At 40.5% G+C, this 27,127-nt stretch overlaps 2 protein-coding genes across 2 annotated transcripts in view; both read right to left on the minus strand.

The window, feature by feature from the left end:
* pofut1 (protein O-fucosyltransferase 1) overlaps positions 1 to 27,127 on the minus strand; it is a 49,780-nt gene that overhangs the window by 16,159 nt on the left and 6,494 nt on the right. The window contains exon 5 of the mRNA XM_079677035.1: positions 20,128 to 20,320. Within this exon, the coding sequence (XP_079533161.1) occupies positions 20,128 to 20,320 (193 nt within the window). The remainder of the gene's footprint in view (positions 1 to 20,127; positions 20,321 to 27,127) is intronic.
* On the minus strand, positions 2,753 to 6,699 carry LOC307035596 (uncharacterized protein). The gene is made up of 10 exons (XM_079675126.1): positions 5,193 to 6,699; positions 4,940 to 5,110; positions 4,676 to 4,849; positions 4,423 to 4,598; positions 4,148 to 4,317; positions 3,915 to 4,037; positions 3,622 to 3,831; positions 3,315 to 3,545; positions 3,046 to 3,198; positions 2,753 to 2,978 (listed from the first exon to the last, which is right to left on the minus strand). Exons 6-10 carry the CDS (start codon positions 4,026 to 4,028, stop codon positions 2,802 to 2,804), a joined length of 885 nt encoding a protein of 294 aa, XP_079531252.1. The 5' UTR covers positions 4,029 to 4,037; positions 4,148 to 4,317; positions 4,423 to 4,598; positions 4,676 to 4,849; positions 4,940 to 5,110; positions 5,193 to 6,699; the 3' UTR covers positions 2,753 to 2,801.

Here is a 27,127-nt window from a genome sequence, read left to right on the forward strand (position 1 = left end):
TTTTCTGAGTTCTTTAAGATACTCTCTCTCAAAATGGTAATGTGCATTATGTTTTAATTATACTTCTTATCATTCAGAAGCTTTTTGTGTGTGTTTATGTTTTACTGAGTGCTTATAGGCAATTTCCATCCCAGTATTCAGTTAACTATTTATTTTCTGTGCACATTACATAGACTAGCTAATATCCTACCTACTGCTTGGGACTTGTCCAATGTCACAGACATTCAGTATGACTTGCTATGATTCAATGTGAAAGAGTATACTGCTCAATAAATAATGATCACTTCACCACCTCTCTTGACATCTAGGCGCTTGATAGTGAGTCAGAGGCAGAACACAGGGACAGTGGAGAGAGGTCCATTGCTGAGGTGAGTGATGAAAGGGAAATGACAGTTTAGAGTAAATTATGATGTGGACTCTCATCCCAGAATTTTAAGGAAATCAGTGGGGATATTGAACTGGAAACATTTCAGTCAAGGGGCATCATATGACCAATATAGACAGAAGAGCAACATTTATTTGAACATTTAAGTCAATGATACCATTCCTAGGTGAACTTAACATCTTTATCAGAGTTCCCGTTAGCCGGTAATTGCCGGACTATGACCGGTAAAATATGCTGAAGACCGGCAAATCTAAATCTCTCCGGTCAAAGTGTCCGGTTAAAATATATTTCACCTTAGCGCAATTGTTTAGGTGTCTTTTAATAAGTAGGTAGTCATATCATTGGCTAGATCTGATCGATATGGACATAAACGCGAGTAAAAACAAATCTGACGGGAGAGAGAGATCAGCTGCTGCTGACGAGTCGACACGCAGCTCTGCATGATCACATGCAGCGGTGAGCGGAACAAAACACACACTTCAGGTTGGAATATCACACGTAGCTATTTCAATTACCTCTCAAACTACTTAAAGTAGTTATAGATATGTTTAGTTTTACTGTCGGGTCACTCATTACTGATCCGCGAGCTGCATGATACTGACGGGCTGTCAGGAGAGGGAGAGAGCACTCCGTTTATTATTCCCGTATTATTGTAAGTTACTGTACACTTTTGAATAGTTAATCTACTGTTATTAGTTTGTTTAATATCGAATCATATCAATTTGTTTTAAAGCTCAATAAATAACAAAGGCCTTTGACCGGCACTTTTCAAATTGTGTCCGGAAGATTTCAACTTTAACGGACATGTTGACCAGCGAAAAAATAATCTAACGGGAACTCTGATCTGTATGGAGTCAGATTAGTCTCAATATTAATAAATGCTCACAGAAGGATTCACAAATGTATTTTGCGAGTTATATATAAATGACTCTCTATAACAATATCTCTCAATGCACTCACAAATATTTGTTGTTGTATATAAATGTACAAAAAATGGGCATTTAAACCGCTTTTTATTAATTCAAAGACGGTTCTGAATTAATAATCAAATATGTTTCCTTTCTTTACTACTGGATGAAATTACAAAATGTACCCATAATTTCCCGCATGCTAGTATAGCCACATAAAAGTATCAAACAACCTGTTAAAATGCACCAGAATACAGGAAATCTATTTTTTTTCGTGGGGGGGGATCCCCAAACTCCCCGTTAAAAATGTCCCCCCCACATTCAGGATGCTTCCTAAGCCCATGGAGTAAAGTAACGAGTTACTTTATGTAGAGTTTAACGAAGTAGTGTAATATATTACTTTTTTTTAGTAACGACCCCATCTCTGATCGTGAGCAGACACAGAATCCATCGGTACCTACATTATCACTCCATGATAACAACTTGCGACTTTATAAACAAAAACAGACATCAAAACATGTGGCGCTAGGTAGCTAAAACGGCTTACCTTTGTCATTGTCTGGTCAAAAGTGGTCTTCAATGGCATTAAAACGATAAAAACTCTGCTGAAGGTTAATCCATAGGTCAATCCAATGTGTCTGTGTCCCTTTGAAGTTATTTCTGATAATCCATAAGCAATAAAACTGCTTTTCCATTTTCAGATCGAGAGATAGGTTCGCTCTGGCCAAAACTGCATGCAAAAAGCCCCCACTTTTTTTTGTTAACGTGTGTGTGTATGTGAAAATAAAGCTTTTAGTCTACCATCCCATCATTCAAGGGTAGTTCTCACTATAAGTATAAAATAATTTTTGGACGGACACTAAAATGTACAGTTTTTTACTATGTTCAATCTGAATTTTCATTAAAATAAAAAACATCTATTGATTCTGACTTTTCGACATCAAACTCACAGGTTTATCATTACTTTGAGAAAAAAGATTATGGATTTTCCCATTTTAGAAGTGTAGTTATGGTCATTTGTTCTGGAAATTTCATTTTCGAGCCTGAGACCTGAAAAACAGGGATGAGGTTCGACCAAGCCCCCAGGAAGTGCGCCGGACTCTGAGGAAAATATTTGTGTGGCCAAACGGCAGTACTACATGTCTGTTAGGTTGCTGGGCCCGGAAACACTTTTTCCCATTGACTTACATTGGGAAAGAGTAGTCTGTAAATCGTTGGATATTTTTTTTTTAAACTAAATAAACTACCCAGTATGAACGTTTGTATAGCCCCAGTGTTTCCCACAGATCTGAAATATACTTGGGGGGGAAGGTGCCGGACGGGGGGCTGCGAGCGGAGCGCGGTGCGAGTGGACCGCGGGGCGGGCTTTGTGACGTGCAACACATGTGACAAACAACAAGTTTTAACAACATGTTTATTCATTAACTTTACATTACTGTATGGACAATAAAACAACAAGTTTTAACAACATGTTTATTCATTAACTTTACATTACTGTATGGCAATATTCATTTTGTACAAAGATGGCACTGTTTGTCAGAGCACTTAATCCGTCTGGGTTTGTTGAAGAACAGCTCCAACGCCTGTGTGTATGGGAATGCCTCTGGTGCTGGTCCACTGACTGCTATCCGCATAAATGCAGCCAGGTGCTCCCCTTTCAGTCGGTTTCTCATGTCAGTTTTCACCTGTAAAACAGACAGTTTGTTTTAAATGAACTATACAGAATGACATGTAACAGGGAATGACACTTACCCTGTTCATCGTAGAAAAATCCCTCTCGCAGTTTACACTGGAGACAGGGATGACCAACCCCGCTGAAGAGAGAAGGCTGAGGTTTGGGTATATTTCTGCCCATTCGTCCTTCTCACTGGCCAGGAGCTGCATGATCTCAGCTTGTGTCTTGTCCTTCAGAGATTAGCCAAGGCAGGGCAAATGAGTATACAGTATAATTGAAACATTTACAGATGTAAAAACAAGCAATTCTAACCGTCAAGTTCATATTAATTTAGGTATTTACCAACCTTAAATGTTCCTTCAAGAACATGCTGCTTGTAGGAGGTCCACTCTTGGATAACTGTGGCATCCTGCCCTGGGATGAATTTGTTGGCAAGGGTCTGCAACATTGAAATGTTGGTTACATCATTGGAGGTAACTGCCTTTGGACCCAGGACACTGAAGGCCCCCAGCACTTCAATATGCTGGAACCTGCTCTCGATGTTGCTCTCCAGGCTGCAGATGTAAGGTTTGAGGACCTGGAATGATATTATACATTTTTCAGTTCAAGGAAAATAAATATTGGAATGTAAAAGTAAGAAGGGATGTATTTACATCTCTGACAAATCTGGCCCACATATCTTCCCGGGGGCGCTCCAGAATTCCGTGTCCCCTCCTGATCCTCTCCTCCTCTCCGGCAATGCTAAACGCCCCAAGTCCACCTGGGTTGTCCATGTCTTGGTGTAGGCGAGCAAGGAACGTTCCGGGGAGTGGGGTCTCGCCTGCCTCCAGAATTCTCCTCAGAGTAACAAGTGTGACTGGCACCTAAATGTGGAAAAATACAACAATATAATAGGATGGATAATGCAAATAACTGGGAGCATCAAATGCATTTCTTTGTAATCTACCTGCTCCTTTATGTGGAGAAAGTTCACATCAGCTCTCTGAAACACCTTGGACAGCATTGCAGAAACCAGAAACCAGCTTTGGAAAACTGTCTGTGAGCTGCTTTGCCACTCCATTCAGACGGCCTAAGTTTGAGAATTAAATGCAGTGTTGAGGGCGTCATTTTGTTTCCTTTAATAACAGCTGACAATACACATTTCACACAATCCATTAGATTTAACAATAAACTCCATACCCGTCATCACTGCTGCACCGTCTGTCCCGAGTCCATAGAGCCTGTCTACCGGGAGATCCTTCTTCTGTAGTACACTCTTGATGGCAGCAACAACGCTGTCAGCTTTCCCATCTTCCAGAGTTACCAGGTCAAGGAAGTGGTTGAAAACATAACCCTCTTTATCCAGGTGTCTAAAATAAAAATGTATAGGTTTTCACACATATTAATAAATATTAAGTTTAACTAGGCCTACATCTTTATTTAAATGCACATCATTCCTTTAAAAAATACCCCACCTAACATGTAAATCCAGCTGGCGGTTTACAGATACATCTGTGGTTTCATCAACCTCTAGGCTGATTGCTTGAGATGACCTTATCTCTTCCAAAATAGGCGACTCTACTATCTCTGCAAGGATCTCCAGCATTTCATCCACTATTCTGTGTGATTGATAATTGTTTCTTTGATCCACCTGAGAAAAAAAGATCATTTAACATTTAGCTGGTTAAAGTTCTTAGTTTCTCAAGCATCATTTTGTACTCGGTTTACCTTCAGCTTTTCAAAATAATCACAACCCAAAAGCTGAGCTAAACTTAAGAGCTTAGGGTAGTTGGTGTGGTGAGCAATCTCGTTCTTTACTAGCCAGTAAAGACATTTGAATCCACCTATGACGGCCTCATGCTCCATAATAACTGGGCTCAAAAGCCTGCATCACTGAGTAGCCTAGACCAAGGGCAAAGACATCATTCATTATATGAGCCAAACATGGTTGATAGGTTGCAGAAATTAGCTTTACATAAAAAAATGATATACCTGATGCAAGTGAGACCTGATGCTTTACACTATATTGATGAGGCTCTGAGGAGATGCGGCGTTCGATATAATCCTTGCGGAAAACAAGAATCCCAACTTCTATGAAAGCCCGTTTTAAGGGGCCTTTCTTTATTGGAGGCTTGTGTTGCCTGCAGATTCGGCAAAACATTCCTTTTTAAAAAGAAAAACGTGTTAATTCTTACAAAAAAAATAAGTTTTATTACAAATATGAACTTGCAAATGCCATTCATACCATGCTGGGTGAGGTAGAGCCAATTCATGAACTGTGGCATTTTGAGCCAATCAGGGTTCCATCCTGAGTGGCGATGCTTGGAATCTGAAAATAATGCATTGTTATTACTGCATTTAAATGGTAGAGTTCTCCTTGCTATTATACTATGTCTGTGTCTTTGTCTGTGATGCTTGGAACTGTGCTGCTTGTTCACCTGCACCTGCTTGTATCACACTGGGACCTGCACCTGCTTCTACACTGGGACCTGCTGCTGCTTCTACCACACTAGGACCTGCTGCCTCTCCCTCAGTACTCTGACTAGTTGTGCCAGCATCTTCACTGACCACCGGCTAGAATTGAAAACAAGCTTGAATCTAGTTTGGTCTCTGCATTGCAACTCACTGTTGACTGCAATTGTATAATTTCAGGTCAAATGAACCGACATATATCATTATTGAGACTTATGCATTTATTATTGCCATTGCAAGCAAAATGCTAACATTGGCTAAGTTACCTGTGGTCTCTCCTCCTCATCCTCACGCCGTATTCTCTTTAAAATATTTTTGAATACTCATATCTGAGGAGTAATGCAGGGGAAATTAACAGTCTAACCTTAGCTAAAGTTAATCTGTGTCCTTCTAACTGGCATAGCCCGAAGAGAAAACGAATTATAATCTTTTTTATATTTAATTTAGCACACGTAACTTGCACGCAGCAAAGTTGGCCTGGTTACGTTAAATACACTCTTAGTTGCCACTAACTTCAAATAATTCGAATCTCCTACCAAAGTCAGAAAACAACACAATAAGGAGAAAATAGTTACTTTACCTTAGTGTCCGCGTCTTCTAAATTAACGTCGTCTTCTCCTTTTCTCGTTTCCCTCCACGCGATGGCAGCACGAACAGGAGGTGTCGAGCGAGGGATCATACACTAGTTAATCGATCGCAGAGCGAACAGGGGGGGATTATTGTCCACTAGTTCATCAACCACAGAGCGAACAGGCACAGGAGACGTAGAGCGAGGGCTCATTGTCCATTAGTTAATCACTCGCAGATGGCGTCGCTCGCGGACGGATACAAAAAATAAAAAAAGGTCCGAAATATACTTGGGCGGGCCTTAATATACCTGGGCGGCCCGCCCAAGTATTAACATTGTGTGGGAAACACTGAGCCCTTATTAAAAACATTCGGTACTCAAGTTGTAAAATGTGCTAATAACGTTATTCTGAGAGTTATTTTCCTCGGCATTATGAACACGCATCTAACCCATGGGACAGCGCCGCCCGGCACGATCATGTTATGTGACGTGTTCAGTACTACATGCGTTTTACCTTTAGCCATGGATGCACAATAAGAACGGACCCATATCGCCTTACCGTTCGGGTGTTCAGAGCAAAGCTCCCTGTTGGAGCGGCAGAGCGTGATGTGAACAGAAAAATGTTTCTGTCGTAATATTATTTAAGGAATCGTTGAGCTAGCTAACTAGCATACATTGTCACTATCTACTAACGTTAGCTTTAGCCTTCGTTTTCTAATAGTTTTTTTCATAGGCTATAAACAGAGGTGGTATAAGTATAGATATTGTACTTGATTAAAAGTAGAAGTACTCAGATCTTGTACTAGAGTAAAAGTAGAAGTAGTCAGATCTTGTACTAGAGTAAAAGTAGAAGTACTCAGATCTGGTACTGTAGTAAAAGTAGAAGTACTCAGATATTGTACATGAGTAAAAGTAGAAGTACTCACATATTGTACTTGAGTAAAACAGAAGTACTCAGATATTGTACTTGAGTAGAAGTACTCAGATCTTGTACTTGAGTAAAAGTAGAAGTACTCAGATATTGTACTAGAGTAAAAGTAGAAGTACCAGAGTGTAGGAATACTCTGTTACAGTAAAAGTCCTGCATTCAAAATGTTCCCCAAGTAAAAGTACAAAGTATTATCATCAAAATATAGTTCAAGTAGCGACATTCCCAGAACAAATGACCATACCTTCCACTCTAAAAGGGTTAAATTAATAATCTTTTTTCTCAAAGTAATGATAAACCTGTTAAGCCCTGAGCCTGTTTTTCAGGTCTCAGGCTCGAAAATGACATTCCCAGAACAAATGACCATATCTTCTCCTCTAAAAGGGTTAAATTAATAATATTTTTTCTCAAAGTAATGATAAACCTTTGAGTTGGATGTAGAAAAGTCAGAATCAATATAGATGTTTTTTTATTTTAAAGAAAATTCAGATTGAACATAGTAAAAAAACTGTAAATTATAGTGTCCGTCCAAATATAGTTAAAGTAGCGACAGTAAAAGTAGTCCTTGTGCAGATCGGTCCATTTCAGAATAATATATATGATATGTTTTATAATGATTGATCATTAAAGTGTTCTCAAAGCTGGTAAAGGTGCAGCTAGTTTGAATGACTTTGTATACTGCAGGGTAGCTTGTGAATGTACTCCAGGTGGAACTAAAGTCTGATTTAACACTTGATTATATTTCACATCATTCATCCACATCTGTAAAGTAACTAAAGGTATTAAATACATGTAGTGGAGTAAAAGCACACCTTTTACCTCTGAATTGTAGAGGAGTAGAAGAACAAAGTAGCAAAACATTGAAATACTTAACCTGTTAAGCCCTGAGCCTGTTTTTCAGGTCTCATGCTCGAAAATGACATTCCCAGAACAAATGACCATATCTTCCCTTCTAAAAGGGTTAAATTAATAATCTTTTTTCTCAAAGTAATAATAAACCTTTGAGTTGAATGTAGAAAAGTCAGAATCAATATAGATGTTTTTTTATTTTAAAGAAAATTCTGATTCAACATAGTAAAAAACTGTAAATTATAGTGTCCGTCCAACATCTTTTTTTACTTAAGTGAAAACTATACCTTGGATGATGGTAAGGTAGACTAAAAGCTTTAGGAATCCAAAGTACAACATATAATAAGTACCCTGTATCAAGATTGATGCAAAACAAGTGACATTTTACCTTTTTAGAGAGATTTAGCACAAAAAAAACACTTCTGGGGTCATTTGGGTGGATTTTCCATATCTCTGGCCCCCCTTGGTCGATTTTGACGAATGAAATCTCTTTATAACCGCTAGAGCCAATGGAATCGAAGGTGAATTTCCCCCCACACACAAATGGTAAAAAAAAAAGTGGGGGCTTTGCGCATGCAGGTTTGCATCAGAGTGAACCTATCTCTCGCTCTGACATCTGGAAATGGAAAAGCAGGTTTATTGTTTATGGATTATCAGAAATAATTTCAAAGGGACACATTGGATTAACCTATGGATTGACTTCAGCAGCGTTTTTATCGTTTTAATGCCATAGAAGACCACTTTTGACCAGACAACGACACAGGTAAGCCATGTTAGCGTTTTTAGCTACCTAGCGCCACATGTTTTGATGTCTGTTTTTGTTTATAAAGTCGCGAGTTCTTATCATGTTGTGATAATTTAGGTACCCATGGATTCTGTGTCATCTCACGATGCGAATCGATGTGTTGGATGTGCAGAAAGGATAAATAATAAGGTTTTATGAGTGAGTTTCGGTGCAGTAATCTGTTAGCATTTTTCGCTCGTTGCTAATTCAAAGACTCAGCGTTAGCATTGATGGGTTTTTAAAAAAGAATAAAAAAAAAAAAGATCAGTTTGATGAGTTTCTTCCCGTTACATGGATATAAAACATTCATAGTTTATTAAATGTTAAGATGCCCTCTGACACTGTTTCCTGCAAGATGTTGTGGGAGGGCCCCGGTACCGGGGTCTCTCGGGCTTAACAGGTTAAATAAAGTACAAGTATCTCAACATTGTACCCAAGTATAGTACTTGTTGAGGTTATGAACTTAGTTACTTTACACCACTGGCTATACAGATAGAAAGACTAAGCCTTGAACAGAGGCATGAAAATGCATTTTTTCATACCTGATGAGTTTGCATCCCTGATATATATACATATATATTAATGCTGTCAAAATTATCGCGTTAACGGCGGTAATTCATTTTTTGAATTAATTGAGTTAAAATATTTAACGCAATTAAAGCATACATCCCACCAGTGGCAGCGCCAGGGTATAGCTGGGTTAGGCTACACCCATACCAAGGACTGGCTTAACCCCACCATGAAAAATGATGTTAAAGTAAGCAAAATAAAGTCTGCCAACTCGCGCCAAGAATTGCACAGACAGCAGTTAGTAAGATTGATTTCAGTAGCCACTTGTCTGGAAATACCGAAGACCAGAAACGGTTTTGAAAACTTTTGCCTCGTTCATATCAAATCCATCATAACAATCCAGTACCATGCTGTCATGAACGTGCGGTGCTGTTATGTGTACACGTGTGACGTGCTTGATGTGAACAAGCCTTTTGGGGGGCGTGGTTAAAGTTGTGCATGCTCTACGAGCGCACATCCGGGTACTTCTCAGGCATGATGGATAATTTGTGATGTTTCGCTCTTCCAAAAGTTGGGCCATTTTATCTTCATGCGCCAATGAATAGGAATGAATGAGGCCCCGCCTTCCACGTTGTATCCAGTTCTTATTATACATTGTTTGTAGCCTTTATTTAACCAGGTGAAAGCCCCTTGAGATCAAAAGATCTCTTTTTCAAGGGTGACCTGCAGGACATTAGTTACACATGTAACATAAAAACAACAGAACAACAATAAGGATGACATACAACATAATGTATAGGGTACAGTTTTCAAACTCTACAGTGACAGGTACCATGAGTATCAAACAGCATGTCACCCAGCTGAGTTTTAAAATGATGCAGGGGAACCAAAGTGCTCAGTTTCAAACATGTTTGCAGACTGTTCCAATTTAGTGGAGCTGCACAACTAAAAGCTTTCTTCCCTAAGACAGTCCTAGCACTTGGCACATTTAATAAAAAAACATCATGAGATCTCAGGCAATAAGTACTTTCAATTCGTCGAGAGATCAGAGCAGATATAAAAAGGTAGTTTACCCAACATGGCTTTATAGATGAACATGTACCAATTAGGCATGGGCGGTATCATTTTTTTCATACCGTCGTACCTTGCTGACATCATACCGTGGTATACGGTATATGACGGTATCAGTCCTAATTTAAGGGGTAATTTCTCCCCCAAAAAAATGTTTTACTCACTATATCAACAGCCCCACCAAAAATATTTTCCACAAGCCGCCACTGACGGTATGACTTGGGTCGACTTGAGTGAGGTGGCGTTCGGCGGCAAATAGATGTTTCGAACGGTATATTATATGTTCGGTGTAAAATGCAGCCCGAGCCGGTAGACGCTCGCAAAGTGCCGCGACGTGCGCGCAAGTGCAAAACAAGGGCTGCATACATGACACATTGTGCAAATGGCACATTTTGAGATCGGATACAGGACGCGTTTGTAGATGTCCGACGTTGTTTCCATAGTGAGCTAAGTTAACAATATATCATCATACATAAACATTTTCCGGGAGTAAATACTTGAATTATTGAATAAAGTTTGCTATATTCACTAACTAGTTTGGCAATATTATTCCGTGCATGTGTTAAAAACCTTATTTCCATTTGATTCATTGGATTACTCGCGTGAATGTTTAGCACGTAAATGCTTTCGTTTTTAAAACCGTCCGACCTCGACTACAAAACCATCAACCAGTTACATAGGATTAAAAAATGTCAACACTCACTCACCCCGTCTTAAACATTCCCAAAGAAGTGCCTCTGTCTCTCGTTGTGCTGGATGAAGTCACTGGCGACGAGTAAACCCAAAATAGTCCCAAACAGGCGCAGAGGCATTTTTCTTTTTTACTAGTTGTCCGAGTTTGGGGCCGGCAAATGCTGCCGCCATCTTGCTCAGCTCAGCTCTGTGCTGAGCTCTGAGAGCGGGAAAGACGGACTGCCCTCCCCTGCCCTCTGCTGGCGCGTGCTGTGCATTACAACCAATGTCGTCCCTGTCAAAACTCCGTGTCAGTGTAATAGAATGAAACGCATCTATGATTTGGCGCACAGTCTGTGACGTCACGGTATTGAAAATCATACCGACGGTATTTCGAAATACCCTGGTATACCGCCCAGGCCTAGTACCAATGACTGAGCCTCCGTACAGTTAGTGAAGGCAGACCTGCCCTGGCATACAGGGTACAGTGATGAGTAAGTGCTTTACAGTTAGTAACAAATCTCAGGGCACTGTGATAGGCGGCATCTAACTTTTCCAGGCAATGCTGGTGCATTGATATTAGGGGTGCACCGAATGGGAAATTCTTGGCCGAAACCGATACCAAAAATAGGAAACAGTTGGCCGAAAACCGAATGCCGAAAGGCCGAAAATGATTAATAGAAATATATATATATATATATAATGTATACATTTTTTACCAATGTTGTTCAGCTGCCTGATTATGGAAAAAGACATGATTATGGCAAAACTTAACTTAAATAATAATCACTATTATGGGTCCATAAAACATTTATTCAGCACTTTTGAATGCATACAGTAAATTAATTCCAAGTCAAGTGCATTTTCTTTTCTCTGTTGGATAACTACAACAAAGTGCATTCAGAACAAAGCCAAGGTGCTTTAAAACTGCATAAACATCTAGGCCAGTAGGCCTACAACAAAATAGTGTAAATAAAGACTGTAACAGCCAGGCCTTCAACAACAACAAATGCACCTATAAGTGCATGCATACAAATGTGCAAACTGGATAAATCCACATGAATGTAACTATTTACAAATTAAATTAAATTACAATTTCAAGAATCTGCAAATAAGGTGGTCTGTCCTCATGAGCAATGTAAACAACATTGTATCATTTAGATACCAAAAGTACAATATATTGAACACTGTGCTGCTGTCATTTCCCACTAATGATAACCTGAGATGGTGAATTATAACTCAAAATGAAAATTGTTCAGGAAAGTGGGTATAGAGTAGACATGTAGAACTAGAACAGCCTTGTCTTCTTATTAAGGAAAAGTGGGTGGTTATTTTTAATGAACAGTAGCTTCTCTGCTTTATCAGCCATAAGTCTGTTCCTCTTCTCATCAAGCACATGAGAGGCAGCGCTGAACAGTCTCTCGCTGTCAGTGCTTGTGATTTGATCTTACTCCGCATATTTGACCGGGTGTTTTGATTTCAAGTGGTGGAGTAATTCCGAAGCGGTGAAAGTCTTTGCAGTTACACCCCCTCGAGAAATGTCAGCTGAACACGTTTTACAAATCGCAATCCGCGCCTCTTTCTCTGATATTTTTAAATATCTCCAAGCGCCAGACATGTTGGCTGTGAGCCAGCCGCGAGCATGGTCGCGCGCCGTGCTTGTCGCTGCGTTTTGATTACGTCATCACAACAACACATTAGCTTACCAACGTAACCCTGTTCCCTGACATTCTGTCGAAAGCCGAAAGCCGAAAGCCTAAAGGGCCTTTTTAACCATTTTCGGCCGATAATTTTCGGCGGCCGAATATTCGGTGCATCCCTAATTGATATATATCAAATCACCATAGTAGCACAGGTAAAAAGGTCACAGTGACTAGCCTTTTCCTGGCTTAAAATGAGAAACAGGAATTGTTTCTGAAAAAGAAACCTAGTCTAACCCTCAGCTTTTTAAGCAGATTAATGACCTGAAGTTTAAAAGTAAGACAATCATCAAGCCAGATACCTAGGTATTTATAACAGGTAACCACTTTGAGTACTTGTCCTTGCATAGTAAAAATATCCAAAGCAGTGTCTGTAGTCTTTTTAGCTTTAGAAAAGAGCATTACCTTGGTTTTATCAACATTTAAAAGAAGCTTAAGCTCAGCGAGCTGAGTCTGAATAATGTTAAAAACAGCCTGTAATTTAACACTAGCCCCCTTAATGGAGGGACCTGCACAGTACATCACGGTATCATCCGCATACAAATGTAAAGTAGCTTCATCCACATTTTTACCTAAACTGTTGATATATATAGAGAATAAAAGTGGACCTAAAACAGAACCTTGAGGAACACCATTAGCAATGTTTAACCACTCAGAAGACAGCCCATCAAAATGAACACATTGAGACCTTTCAGAGAGGTACTTCACAAACCACCCCACTGCATGGCTGGATATGCCAATACTGAGTAGCGTCTGCTTCAAAATGCGATGATAAACGGTGTCAAACGCTTTGGAAAGGTCAATAAATAGAGCTGCACAACTCTGCTTATTATCTAAAATACTCTTAATGTCATTCACCACTTTCATTGCCGCAGTGATGGTGCTATGTTGCTTTCTGAAGCCTGACTGATGTTTAGACAGGATATTATTTTTACATAAAAACTCCTTTACTTGTTCACTCACTAGGCGTTCGAGCACCTTCGCCAGAACTGACAATTTTGAGATTGGCCTATAGTTATTTAAAATAGTTGCCTCCCCTCCTTTTAGCAAAGGCAAGACACAAAATGCTCATTAAAGCAATTTAGCATAGTGGCCCTGTCCGATATAGAGCCAGATGCTGTGGTAAGGCACGGAGGTAGCTCATTACGGATCTCACCGGTGGATATCGATTTTATGGCTTTCTAAAATTTCCTAGGATTATTTAGGTTTTCTGTGGTAACTGACAAATAGTACTTCGACTTTGCACTTTTGACATGTGAAGTGAAGCTATTCATTAGCTGCCTAAAACGCAGCCATTCTACCTCTGAGCCTGATTGCCTAGCCTTTGCCCAGGCCTTGTTTCTCTCATGAAGGAGACTGGACAGTTCAGCAGAAAACCAAGGATTGTCTCGTCCCTTTACTCTAAATGTACGCAGGGGTGCATGTCTATCAATGATCTCCATAAAACCAAGATAAAAATAAGACCATGCAGTTTCTACATCAGCACACAGATCGATTTTTCCCCAATCAAACCCAAACAGATCATGTACAAAACCCTGCTCTACAAAATGTTTTATGTTTCTTTTAATAATAATACGAGGTTTAAACTTTTGAACCTTAGTGTCCCTAATTGTGGCTACAACACAGTGATCACTCAGATCATTCGCAAATACTCCCAAAGATAAGTATTTAATGGAGCATTAGTTAAAATGAGATCAATTAGGGAGGATTTATTAGGGGACTTAATGTTAGGGCGAGTAGGACTGTCAACAATCTGAGTAACATTCAAAGAGATACAAAGATTTTTTAAATCCTCTGACACTGCAGTTAACCAGTCCCAGTTAAAATCTCCAAGTAGCACTATTTCCTTGTAGTTTAGTTGCGATAAAATATTTGCTAGCGAAGACAAGGAGTCCTTGCCAGCTGAAGGGGGTCTGTAACAGCCCACCACCATGACCTGTTGCCCCTTTGCCACTTCTATATTTAAGGCTAAAAATTCGAATTGCTTACTATTAGATTTGGAAACTAATGTGGATACACTGAACTTATTCTTAACATAAATGGCAACGCCACCACCTTTATTAGGCCGGTCGGAACGATACACATTATAACCATTTGAGGCGATTTCAGAGGCCAAAATAGATTTATTTAGCCATGTTTCTGATAAAACAATGACATCAGCGTCAGTCGAGCTCGCCCAAATGCAGACAAAATCTAGTTTACCTAACAGACTGCGCACATTCAAGTGGATGAAACCCAATCCAGACCTAGCTTTAAAATCAGCAGGAGTAGCGATCTGACTACTACTACTGGGCGGACCAGGGTTAGGTTGTACATTTCCTGACAGTAATAACAACAAAAAAACTAGGCATCTGTTCCTCTTAAGCGACACACATACATTGTCATCTACTTTAGAATCAACGGAAAAGTCTGTGAGAGTGTGATTTGAGCTTAAGAAGCAGTCCTGAAGAACTATCATCGCAGGAAAACAAAAAAGACAAACATATTTTGTCGAGCAGATTGTCTATGACAAGGCAACCGGTAATTGTTTGTGTAACACATCCGAACCTTTGCAGGGGATGCCCACTGCGGGTGGCAGAACAGACCTGAATCCAGTAGACTTCTCAGAAAGACTAGAGATCTTCTCATAGTCCAAAACAGTTAACAGGCACAGCAGAATCCCGATATGGGCCATTTTCCCAGACCAGCACACAGTATCCGCGATGTTCCTGGAGTAAATCAGCACAGCAGCAAAGGACAGGTGAAAGCAGCAGCGTGGAAGCGCTCCGGTCCCTCCGTGGTATCCCCGGGGTGAAAGCAGGCCTCTGCAACAGCAGAACCATGACAAGCGGAAAGCAGGCCCCAGCCGTGGTAAAATCCTCCTCCGCACAGCAGCACACGCCCGGTGGAAGCAGGCCAAGTCCGAAGCGTGGATCCACTCCGTCTCTCTGCAACGAGTCCGTGGTAAAAACCTCTCCAGTACAGCCGTACTCTACAGGCGGGAGTAGGCCTCCGCAGATCGCAGACAACTAAAACTACTACTTGTATAAGCAGGGATGGCTAAATGTTTGTAAGCAGGAGAGCTAGATGCTAACAGATGCCAGATGCTAACAGGTAGTGCGAGCCTGTAGAAATTGCGACTGCCTCACGCAAGTGTGCACATGTGCACACACCCGTATAGGCAGATACATCCATGGGTTCAAAAGGTTAAGGGCGGCTGGCAAACAGCTTTTAGGCGCAATACCGCCCCCTGGATTATATATAGTGTAGTGGATACTGCCCTGAATGACTCGTAAAAAAAAAGGTGTTTGTCGTGTGACTGCATGCACCGAACCGTGACGTCCGAACCGTGACGGTACGGGACAAATACAGATACCGTTACACCCATAGATATAAACACTCAATGACTCACCCGCGCTGCTGGCCAATGGAGACCGACGTTGCCACATGGCGGCCATCTTGCCACAGGCAGCTCGCTCATTCATAACCAGGGGTGCACATAACTGGTACGCAGGTACGCGGCAAAAATCTGAATTGCGTAACGTCACTTGTGTCACTACGCGCCTTTGCGTACCTCAAAACATCAAAACAAAACACATATTTCATCTACACGTGTTTCTTGTCAACACTCAATGGAGTAAACTACGAGACATGTCAAAAAATCCAAATACATTAAGCAGCTACGTTGTTGTTTCGCTCCCTGCAAAAACATTTCTGACTTTCTGTAACTGACTGAACTGGGTGCTGGCCGAGCCGCGCAAGACATAACCGACGGACCTGTGAAGCTTTACAGGAGGAAGAGGCTCCAGACAACAGAGTTGGTCGCCGTGTGCACAGTGTTAGAAATTAAAATCAATGTTTTATGGCATAATTTAGTTTAAACATACCGTCAGCTTAAATGCTGTTTTATTCTGAAAAACCAGAAGTTCTCGCGCACAATCTCTGATGTCAAGCTTTTATTCTGAAAATCCTTCATCTCCGGTTAGCATTTAGCATGTGGCTAATATTCCTTTCCCTATAGAGGTGAATTTAGAAGTGAAATGACACGGAGTGATGCACACCAAAACCTACTGATGTTACACTACATCTATAGACGTCGAGATATTATTATTGCTGAATATTAAATGAAGGTACAGTTTATTTTAATAAGTTTTGTTTACAGACGTGGGTAGCATATGACAACATCCGGGACTAGCGTAAATGATAACTGCCGTAAAGTATTTCCAGTATTATTAAAGTATTGATTAGAGCCGTTAAAATGTATTAAATGAAAGAGATAAGGAGGAGAAAAGGCGTGTTTAGTTATGTATTGAATGTACAATGTAAAAATCCTCTGTTATGTGCGATATCGGACATTGGTGAAAGGAGGGCGGAAGATTACGCCACAGCCGCCATTGAAAAGGAGGAGCCAAATTATATATATAGTCAGGTGACGGAGCCTTGTGGAGTCTCTTTCTGGACGGCTCCTCTCTCTGAACCATATCTCTGCTTGTAACATTACCGCGCCATTTTAATTAAAGTACCCAATCGAACCTTCTCAGAGACTCCATTGGTCTCCTTACTTTTAAAGCTTCTCTCCTGGACGCGAGAATAACGAACAAAGCTAATAACAGACAGGGTTAACGTCGGTATGAAAAACATAAATGCCAAAACTCCGCCAACTGGCTGCAGTGGGAGACTCCCCTGTGCACATTCTGTGCCCGGCGCACTGGAGAACTGCGCAAAATCAGCTGATCACAACGTTCACGCTCTGTGGTCAAGCTGCTGCAGTTTGATTTACACCAGAGTGGAGTAAAACACACAGTTGCAAACTTACTCCGGGTGTTAATGGAAGAGTTTGAAATCAGACAGAGGTGGAAGTACTCAGATCTTGTACTTGAGTATAAGTAGAAGTACCAGAGTGTTACTCTGTTACAGTAAAAGTCCTGCATTCAAAATGTTACTCAAGTACAATTAGAAAAGTATTATTATCAAAATATAGTTAAAGTACCAAAAGTAAAAGTAGTCATTGTGCAGATTGGTGCATCTCAGAATAATATATATGATATGTTTTGTAATGATTGATCATTAAAGTGTTATCAAAGCTGGTAAAGCTGCAGCTAGTTTGACAAATTAGATCAAAGTCAAGTAAAGTACAAATATCTCAAAATGGTACTTAAGTACAGTACTTGAATAAGTGTACTTAGTAACTTCCCACATCTGAAATCAGATATGACTTCAAGTCATGTGATAAATTCTTAGTATTTGATCTTTCAACTTGGCCTCAGGAAATGCAAGGACTTCACAGTTTTGGCAACAAGTTTTGGAGAAAGCAAATTGGAGGCTTAAAAAGAGACAGGGAGGTGCATCTTCATCATCTCCATCATCTAGTATGCAAGAAGTGTAAATAGAGGACAGTGAAGGAGACACTGAGGAGGATCACGCTTCGTGCGGGGTGAGTACCAAACGGTGTCTCCTGGTACTCATCTGAGTAACTCACTCAAAAAGTGATGTGCACCCCTGTTCATAACATTATGTCTATGGTGCACTATTGAAATAACCGTAGATTGCTCAATTTTCAACCAATTTTCAAACGGTTTGGTTTGTTATAAACATCAAAGATGTAGTTATGATACTTAATACTTATAATTATAATGATGGACTTTTTATTTTCAACATGTCTTGTTGTCTCCTGTATCATAGCCATGCTAATAACGTTTATAATAAACCAAACCGTTTGTAAATCAGTCAAGATTGCAGCGAGTTAAGAGTATTTTTGTGCAGATCATTCACCTTACAACAGCTGTAGCAGTAGCTGTTGACTGTGGCAAGATGGCCACAGGTGAGCTACGCTGGCGACTCCCCCCTTGATCTAGTGTTTATATATATATGTCTATGGTTACACCCATACCGGAACTTATGCCTTCCGGGGTCATACGAGGTCACACGTGACATTGTTGACATAAATATTCGACCTGCGCATGTGCGAGACAGAAGATATCCAGTGCTAAGCACTGCCACTGGCGGTCAGTAAGGATGAAATCAAACACTCATACACGTTGGTTTACATTATACATATACACATCGCGATCGAGATGTGTCTAAAAATAGAACAACAATATTCAGTTTTATCGTTAATGTGCTATAACATAATCTTCCTGTGCCAGAATAATGCGCTTCAACGTATCAAAGCTTTGTGATTGGCCGGCATGACCCCATGTGTCGGGGCGTGGCTGGTGGGCAGTGGAGACTAGTTCGCTGACGTTGTCCGTGTCACAAGTTGGAGTGACAGTCCGCACACACACAAGACCGCAATTATGGCAGAAGCAAAAGAAAACTAAATATATAATTTTCACTCCAAGTGGGAGGATGATTATTTTTGTATCTTTTCCAATTCAAAGTCCATCTGCCTCATCTGCAATGCGAGCGTAGCTTTATCGAAGAAGGGTAATTTAGGAGCAGCATTTCAAAACAGTGCACAAACGCTACGAGAAGGAATTCCCTCCTAATTCTGCCCTACGCTCCCAAAAGGGGAGGGACCTGAAGGGACAGCTAAATGCACAGCATTCCATTTTCACCAGGCCCAACAACAATAGCAAGGCTGCTGATAGCATCTTATCGTGTCAGTCACGTTCTTGCGAAACACATGAAGTCTCTCCAGGAGGCTGCCGATGCGCTTTTGGGGGACAGTAAAAATAACAGTAGCATTTCAACAGGTTTTTGATATAATAAAAACTCAAGTTAGATACCGTTATTAATCAGCTGTAAGTTTTAGTTTGTTTGAACTTATTCATTATAATTATTGTACAAAATGGTATAAGAATGCAAACTTAAATTGATTATAGTCTATTATCAATTCAAGTTAAGAAACTAGTGTTGCTTGCATCCTATTTTAAAGGAATTTATTTTTATACTGTACTAAAATGCAACAAAAAAAAGGGTTTGATTCTATTAATTTTTTCTTCTTTATTGCACTTTGGCAGCAGATTCCTGTGTAGCTTCAGATCTGAGTTGTCTTATTAGTAAGCCTCATTTATACTTTTGTAGCAACACTATTGTTATATAATGGCAAAGAAAGGGTTCAGAGTCTTTTCTTTTTTTCCATATGTGTCATATGTGGCAGTACTGTTCAATGTTTCTTGAAAACATTACCCACTGTAGTATGTGACGTGTGAATAAACTCCAACTCTGTATCAACAACACTGTTGTGTAACTTCAGTTAAATACTTGTATGTGTGCAGATTAGAAAGAGGTAAGATAAAGGATCTGCAGTATTTGATGAAGTATTAATCATACAAAGGTTAGTTTTATACCAGTAGAAGTGTGTATTCACCTGGTAGTAGGCTGTCAGTAATGACTACGCCTCTCTATTTGGACTGGTAGATCTCGGCAGACTACTTTAAAAGTAGCTTTCGGTTCAAAAAAGGTTGGGTTGTGTTTTTTGTGAAAGGTTAAATATTTGATACAAGTGCATTTCCTCAATAAAATAAGGCATACTTATCTTAATGAATAACATTTAGCGAAACATATCTCAGGCTTTGTAGAAAACAAATTATTTTGTTATAGCGTTGCTGATTTAATTTCTCAGTGAACCAGAGGAGAGATCATATATCTGTGAACAACCTTATATGTCCAAACTTAGCTTATGAGTTGTGATAAACATCTCACCCAGTCGCTGCCGATCCTCAGGTGAAGGCTGACGTAGGGCCTGGTCAGCAGGCCAGCGATGAGCTTCTCCCCTTCCCCCACCATGCTGTCTGACCACACCACGTAGCGCTGCAGGCTCACATGATCCTCCGTCACCGGGAACTGAGCAGGAGCCCCCGGTAGGGCCAGGACCGGGTGCTCCGAGGGGGGGAATCTAGAACACAGCAGAAGGATGAAGAGAAGCTGCTTTTTACTAGGGCAAATGCTGATGTAAAGCACTTTAAAGAGCCTGTGACACGAGTTTCCCCCATCATCCAAACCCATCAATTTGAGTAAATATTGTCCCCTTGAAAACCGTTACTGACCTGATTTTGGATATTTGTACTTTGATAACCATTAATCTGCCCTTCAATGTTGACCATATTCTGGACCTTCTCGGGATTCTTCAAATCCCGCCAAATTATGTGTGACGTCATTGCGGGCCAAGCGCTCCAGCTGCACCGTACAGGAGTGGGAATAATAATAATAATAATAATCATAATCCCTGCATTTTATCAATTAATTTGCCCAACATTGTGGTAAAAAAAACACGTTTAATCCATGTTGGTGTACTACAACTACAAAAAGCATCGGTTTGTTTTTTCATCAGGAAATGCAGACCGGCTCAAACAAACGATTTTTTAATCATCATCCTCACGATCATTTTTTAACGATCATTTAATATATCATGTTCGCCTAATAAATGTAGTTTAATCCACTTGAGTTTACAACTACCAAAATAATCGATTTGTTTTTATATCACATCCGACGGGAGGAAATTCAGAAGCTCTCACTACCGATTTTTAATCCTAATTTAATCATCATCTTCACCACGATCATTTATGTTTATGTTCGCCAAATTGACATGAAAGCACTGACAAATATGAATATACTAGTCAACTTCATTAAAACGTTATTAACATGCCTAAACTCAGTAATTCACAATTTCTATGCATGACAACACACTTTGTCCGTGTTTCGCTCTCTCGTCGCACAGTGAAGCGTTCCCGGCTTCCCCCAAAACTTAAAAATGAGTTGAAGGAATTTCCCCGCGGTGTTCGAAATTATTGATATTTATCGGAACGGTATCGCACCTTCTTTTTTAAGATGACGGTTCGAGATTACTAGTAGCCCAATGTTTCATTGCACAACAGTTGTTGGGAGGCTGTCACAGGCTCTTCAAGAGGTCGCAAGGAAAATAAATTGATGTAATGTATGAGTAAACTATATACAGGACTGTCTCAGAAAATTAGAATATTGTGATAAAGTTCTTTATTTTCTGTAATGCAATTAAAAAAACAAAAATGTCATACATTCTGGATTCATTACAAATCAACTGAAATATTGCAAGCCTTTTATTATTTTAATATTGCTGATTATGGCATACAGCTTAAGAAAACTCAAATATCCTATCTCTAAATATTAGAATATCATGAAAAAGTATACTAGTAGGGTGTTCAACGAATCACTTGAATCGTCTAATTAACTCGAAACACCTGCAAGGGTTTCCTGAGCCTTGAAAAACACAGCTTGGTTCAGTAAACTAAATCACAAGTATGGGGAAGACTGCTGATCTGACTGCTGTCCAGAGGACCGTCATTGACACCCTCCATCAGGAGGGTAAGACACAAAAAGAAATTTCTCAAAGAGCAAGCTGTTCACAGAGTGCAGTTTCAAAGCACATCCACAAAAAGTCTGTTGGAAGGGGGAAATGTGGCAGGAAACGCTGCACAACCAAGAGAGATGACCGCAGCCTTAACAGCATTGTGAAGAAGAGTCGCTTCCAGAATTTGGGGGAGCTTCAAAGACAGTGGACTGAAGCTGGAGTCCAGGTATCAAAAGTCACTGTTCACAGACGTGTCCGGGAAATGGGCTACAATAGCCGTATTCCCATGGTCAAGCCACTTCTGAACTCAAGACAACGGAAGAGGCGTCTGACTTGGGCTAAGGAAAAGAAGCACTGGACAGTTGCACAGTGGTCCAAAGTCCTCTTTTCAGACGAAAGCAAGTTTTGTATTTCATTTGGAAGTCAAGGCGCCAGAGTCTGGAGAAAGGCTGGAGAGGAGCAAAATCCAAGTTGCTTGAAATCCAGTGTGAAGTTCCCACAGTCAGCGATGGTTTGGGGAGCCATGTCAGCTGCTGGTGTTGGTCCACTGTGTTTCATCAAGCCCAGAGTAAATGCAGCTGTGTACCAAGAGATTTTAGAGCACTACATGCTTCCGTCTGCTGAAAAGCTCTATGGAGATGAGGAATTCATTTTCCAGCATGATCTGGCACCTGCCCACAGTGCCAAAACCACCAGTAACTGGTGCACTGACCATGGCATTACTGTCCTCGATTGGCCTGCAAATTCCCCTGACCTGAACCCCATAGAGAATATGTGGGGTATTGTGAAGAAGAAGCTGAAAGACACCAGACCCAACAATGCTAATGAGCTAAAGGCCGCTATTGAAGCATCCTGGGCATCCATAACACCTCAGCAATGCCACAGGCTGATTGCCTCCATGCCACGCCGCATTGATGCAGTAATCCGTGCAAAAGGATTCCCAACCAAGTACTGAGTGCATTAATGGACATTTTCAAATGTTTGATTGTGTTTTGCTGTTATAAATCTTTTTTTTTTACTTGGTCTGAGGAACTATTCTAATTTTTGGAGATAGGATTTTTGAGTTTTCTTAAGCTGTATGCCATAATCAGCAATATTAAAATAATAAAAGGCTTGCAATATTTCAGTTGATTTGTAATGAATCCAGAATGTATGACATTTTTGTTTTTTTAAATTGCATTACAGAAAATAAAGAACTTTATCACAATATTCTAATTTTCTGAGACAGTCCTGTACATATAGAGTAAGATAAGATACAAACAGAATGTAGAATTTGAAATACTGTAATAATGTGTATTGTTATAGTATATAAATAAATATATTCGACTGTAGATGTTCTATACTGTAGACCAGGGGTTCCCAAACTTTTCAGCCCGCAACCCTCAAAATAACAGTGCCAGAGACTGGCGACCCCTGTCAACGGGGGGGTGAATTAATTTAAGTTTCCGCACTCTCGCGGTAATATCTCGAGCGAGTTTAAGTTTCACTTTCGATTGCATGATATAGCCCAGCGCAACACCTTCGTCAAACATGTTGCCACTTGTTTGTACCATTTTCAGGCGATTTGTAATCTGTTCTAGAAAAACGATGTGTTTTTTCGGATTTCAAGAAGCATATAAAACAAACAATGGATGTATTTTATGAACATGTATGCATGCTGAAAGAAGATTTAGATGTGTTAGGAGTGAGATAGAGATTATTATCTAATATATGCATCTGATGAAGGATTGCATGAAGTCTGTTGATGATCAGAGGCTGTTGTTGTTGTTGCATAAACCTTTTTTTATTTTTGTTTTGTGGGCAGACCATGCAGGCCTCAGTTAAACTTGGGCCTGCGACCATAGTTTTACTGTATTTTGTTTTGATAATCCACAGCGGAGGTTTGTGTTGTACTACATGCGGTGCATTTTGCATATCTCAGTAATGCAAATTAGTCCAGCTCTTCAAACATGTCAGTAGTAGTACCCATAAGGAGCCGTCCACAGCGCAGTGTTTGCGTGGCTGTGTCTTTAGTTGTAAGCACAGTGGCGATCTGTTGTTATTAGCATCTGGTTAGCTAGCTATGCTAACGAATGTAACCCTTGAGAGTCACTTAAAAAAAAAACGTATTTGTTCCTAAGGCCATAAAATGCCACCTTCACAAAAACTGCTATAAAAATATGATATATTTATATTTATTTCCACTTTCAAAGAGTCAGTCTTTTAAACTACTCCAGCCTGACATACACGTATGAAATATGAATTATATTTTGGAGATTTTAACCTTTTAAACAGCAGGTTGTTGAAAAAACTCCACCGTTTTTTTATTGAAAAAAAAAAAAAACTAGAATAATTTTCAAAGAATATATTTCAAGGAATATTTGATTATTGTTATAATTAGGTCCCTATATTGGTCAATGATTGGCAGCAAAATGTATTTTAATGCATTGTTATTTTTTTTTTGCAGTGTCAGGTTTAAACAAAAACTCACTCGTGTTCCTAAGGCCAAAAATTGCCACCTTCACAAAAACTGCTATAAGAATATGATATATTCATATTTTTTCCCACTTTCAAAGAGTCAGCCTTTTAAAACTACTCCAGCCTGACTAAAATGAATAATACAAGATCATTTTGAACCAGAAAAACATTTATTTTACAAAGATGAAAATTGAATGAACACTGTGTGTCTGGCTGTGAGAGTCCAGCTCAGGTCGAGCAGGGGCTGCAAATGCACAGACTGTGGTCCTTGCATATGGCAACAACCTAACAAAAACATAAAACAAGACAATTTGAATAAATGATTCCAAGCATTTTCTCTCATGATGCAAATATTAATTATTTTATAGGAAAATGCTCATTTGAAAAAAACCTACATATATTTCAGAAAATAATATAAGAGTAAGAATACATGTGTGCGTAACTGATGCCTAATGGCACCTACCTTATCAAGGTTGTCGACACCTCCTTTGCATCGGTTGTAGTCTTTGATTAGTGCTTTCTCTTCATTTCGTCGCTTACGTCTGGACTGGGGTGTTTCGTGCTTAGAAGCAGCACATTCCTGCCCCGTCGAGGAATGTAAGAGACCAGTGTGTGGGTCTTCGTAAAGGCAAAGGTGGAGGAGAGGATCGCTCTCGCTCTTGCCTGGAGAAAAATAGCGGGAAGCTCAGGCTTGTTTCTGCGAATTGTGCCAACCAGGGCCAGTTTTCTCCTGAGCAGCTCCTCAGCCAGTGGCGAAGGACGTGAAAAAATTGCCCCTCTGTCATCTCCAGGACCACCCTCCTCCCCTGGTTGCCTTCAGGACGACTGCCAGCTGCTTTGCCTGTATACACCTGCAGTTTCCAGGTGTAGGATGATTTTACATCACAGTTTGCCCAAATATTTATACCGTATTTGGCCGACTTTTTTGGCATGTACTGCTTGAAGCTGCACCTGCCTCTGAATGGGACGAGCTGTTCATCCACGCAGACGTCGCTGAATGGGCTGAACAGCATCGGCAGGCGGTGCGTCCACATATCCCAGACTTTGTGGAAGGCAGCTTGTCATCACGGCGCCGCGGTCGGGATAGCTTGTCGTCGAACCGCAGTGTTTGGCTGATTTGGTGAAACCCATCGTGGCTCGGAAAATGCGCCGTCCCGATTTCTCACTCCAGAGGCTGAGGGTCGATTCATTTTCTGACCTGTAAACACCGGCCAAAATGAGCAGCACCACGTAAGCCTTCAGTTCCTCTGTGTCCATATCTTGCCACTCTGCAATTGACCGTCTCCCATGCAGGTTTGTCATGGACACAATATGCTGCAGGATGTCATCTGTCAGCAGCAGTGCAAAGCTGGATGCCGGGTCACTGATTCGGGCGACAGCATAGTGTGTTGGTCCCGGGATCAAACTTCTGGCTGCTGGGACGTAGCGGAGCGTCACAGTGTTTGTGGGAGACCAAAACACTTTACCATTTGTTTAAGTCAATCCTGCAGCTGCTTCCTCCAACTCCCCTCCGATCTCAGTTTCAGATGAGTCTGAGTCGGACTCTAGCTGGTCTGTTCCCACCTCTGAGGCGTCCTCCGTGGACTCTGAGGCCTCTGAGGCCTCTTCTGTGTCAGCCTCAGAGTCCACGGAGGAGGATGAGGAGCCATCCTCGCAATCAGAGTGCATGAGGATGTCCAGAGCTTCCTGTGTGCTGTAATGCCTTGCCATCTCCAAAAAGACTACTCCTGAACTGATAGTAATACTTATAACCATGGCTGCAGTGCACCTGTATAAACAACCTGAGCGAGAACCAAAACTTTGTTTTGTGAGAACCAATAGAAATTCAAAATGAACTCTTAACATAAAGGAAATCAAGAGTTTATGATAAGATAAATGTGGGGTCAAAAAAAGCATTTTCAATGGTTTTCAATGGGGCACTTTTTGCCGCTAGGAACTAATGTGTCGGTTTTTGTGTAGCTTGGCCATTTTAGGCTAATTTAAAAAACTGAGACGACAATTCAATATACAACTAAAAAAGAATATCCTCTGGCAAGTTTGAGCAATATTCATTCAATACAGCCAAAATGGAATGAACATGAAAACCCGAATGGCTGAAAAATGGCCCCAGGGACTCTTAAGGGTTTTAAAGAGCTTTTCTACAACCAGGTGGAAGAGAGCTCTCTCCTGAGAGGCTCAAATAACCTCAGCTCAGTGAGGTTAAGGCACACCTTGATATGATCATTATCTCTCAGTAGCTGGCTCGGACATAAACTCCTGTGGGCCATCTAAGCTAATTTACAGATGGCCCTGAGCCCAATAGAGATTGCCCTGAAAAATGCGTGCGGACGAAATGCCACGAAGGGTTTGGGGGGGCCTCCCCCTAGAGCATTTCGATTTTTGCAGGTCTTAGATCTATGCTGACTGGTATATTCTCTAGACTAAATTATAAGATGAACCAGCACAATATTATATTGTACAATTTCAATTTTATTCTTCATTTCACTTGTTTGTTTGTTCTTGTTTGTGTTTACTCACTTGCAAGCCCTGCATAGCTATAAGAAATACTTAAGTTGTTGGTCAAGACACTTTACATCTGATGAAGGCAAATGCCTTCATCAGATGTAAAAAAGTAGAAAACATTACATTCAGTTGTAACTGCCAAAACAAACATTATTTACACTATTATGGCTCCTGTTAAAAATGTTTGTAATGTTATCTACTGTAAGTTGGTCGAACGAATGCCTCCTCATCCGGAAGCTGACCGAGCAGACCCGAGCAGCAGTCGAGAGGAGCCGAGCGCATCCGCGAAGCATACAAAATGGCGACGTCAGAGTTTCCGGGTTATGGCTAGAAAGGATCCGTCTCGTGTAAATATGACGTCACGTTCTCGTTGTAACTCTCGTTGTAATCGGAGCGGCTCGGAAACACATATACAGC

This window comes from Notothenia rossii (assembly GCF_949606895.1).
Source record: "Notothenia rossii genome assembly, chromosome: 4".
Classification (NCBI taxonomy): domain Eukaryota; kingdom Metazoa; phylum Chordata; class Actinopteri; order Perciformes; family Nototheniidae; genus Notothenia; species Notothenia rossii.

Coding starts and splice junctions, on each gene's coding strand:
- LOC307035596 (XM_079675126.1), bottom strand. CDS start 4,028: ATGGAGTGGCAAAGCAGCTCACAGACAGTTTTCCAAAGCTGGTTTCTG. Junction 3,832..3,914: donor TTCTCCACATAAAGGAGCAG/GTAGATTACAAA, acceptor TTCCACATTTAG/GTGCCAGTCACACTTGTTAC. Junction 3,546..3,621: donor GGGCCAGATTTGTCAGAGAT/GTAAATACATCC, acceptor ATATCATTCCAG/GTCCTCAAACCTTACATCTG.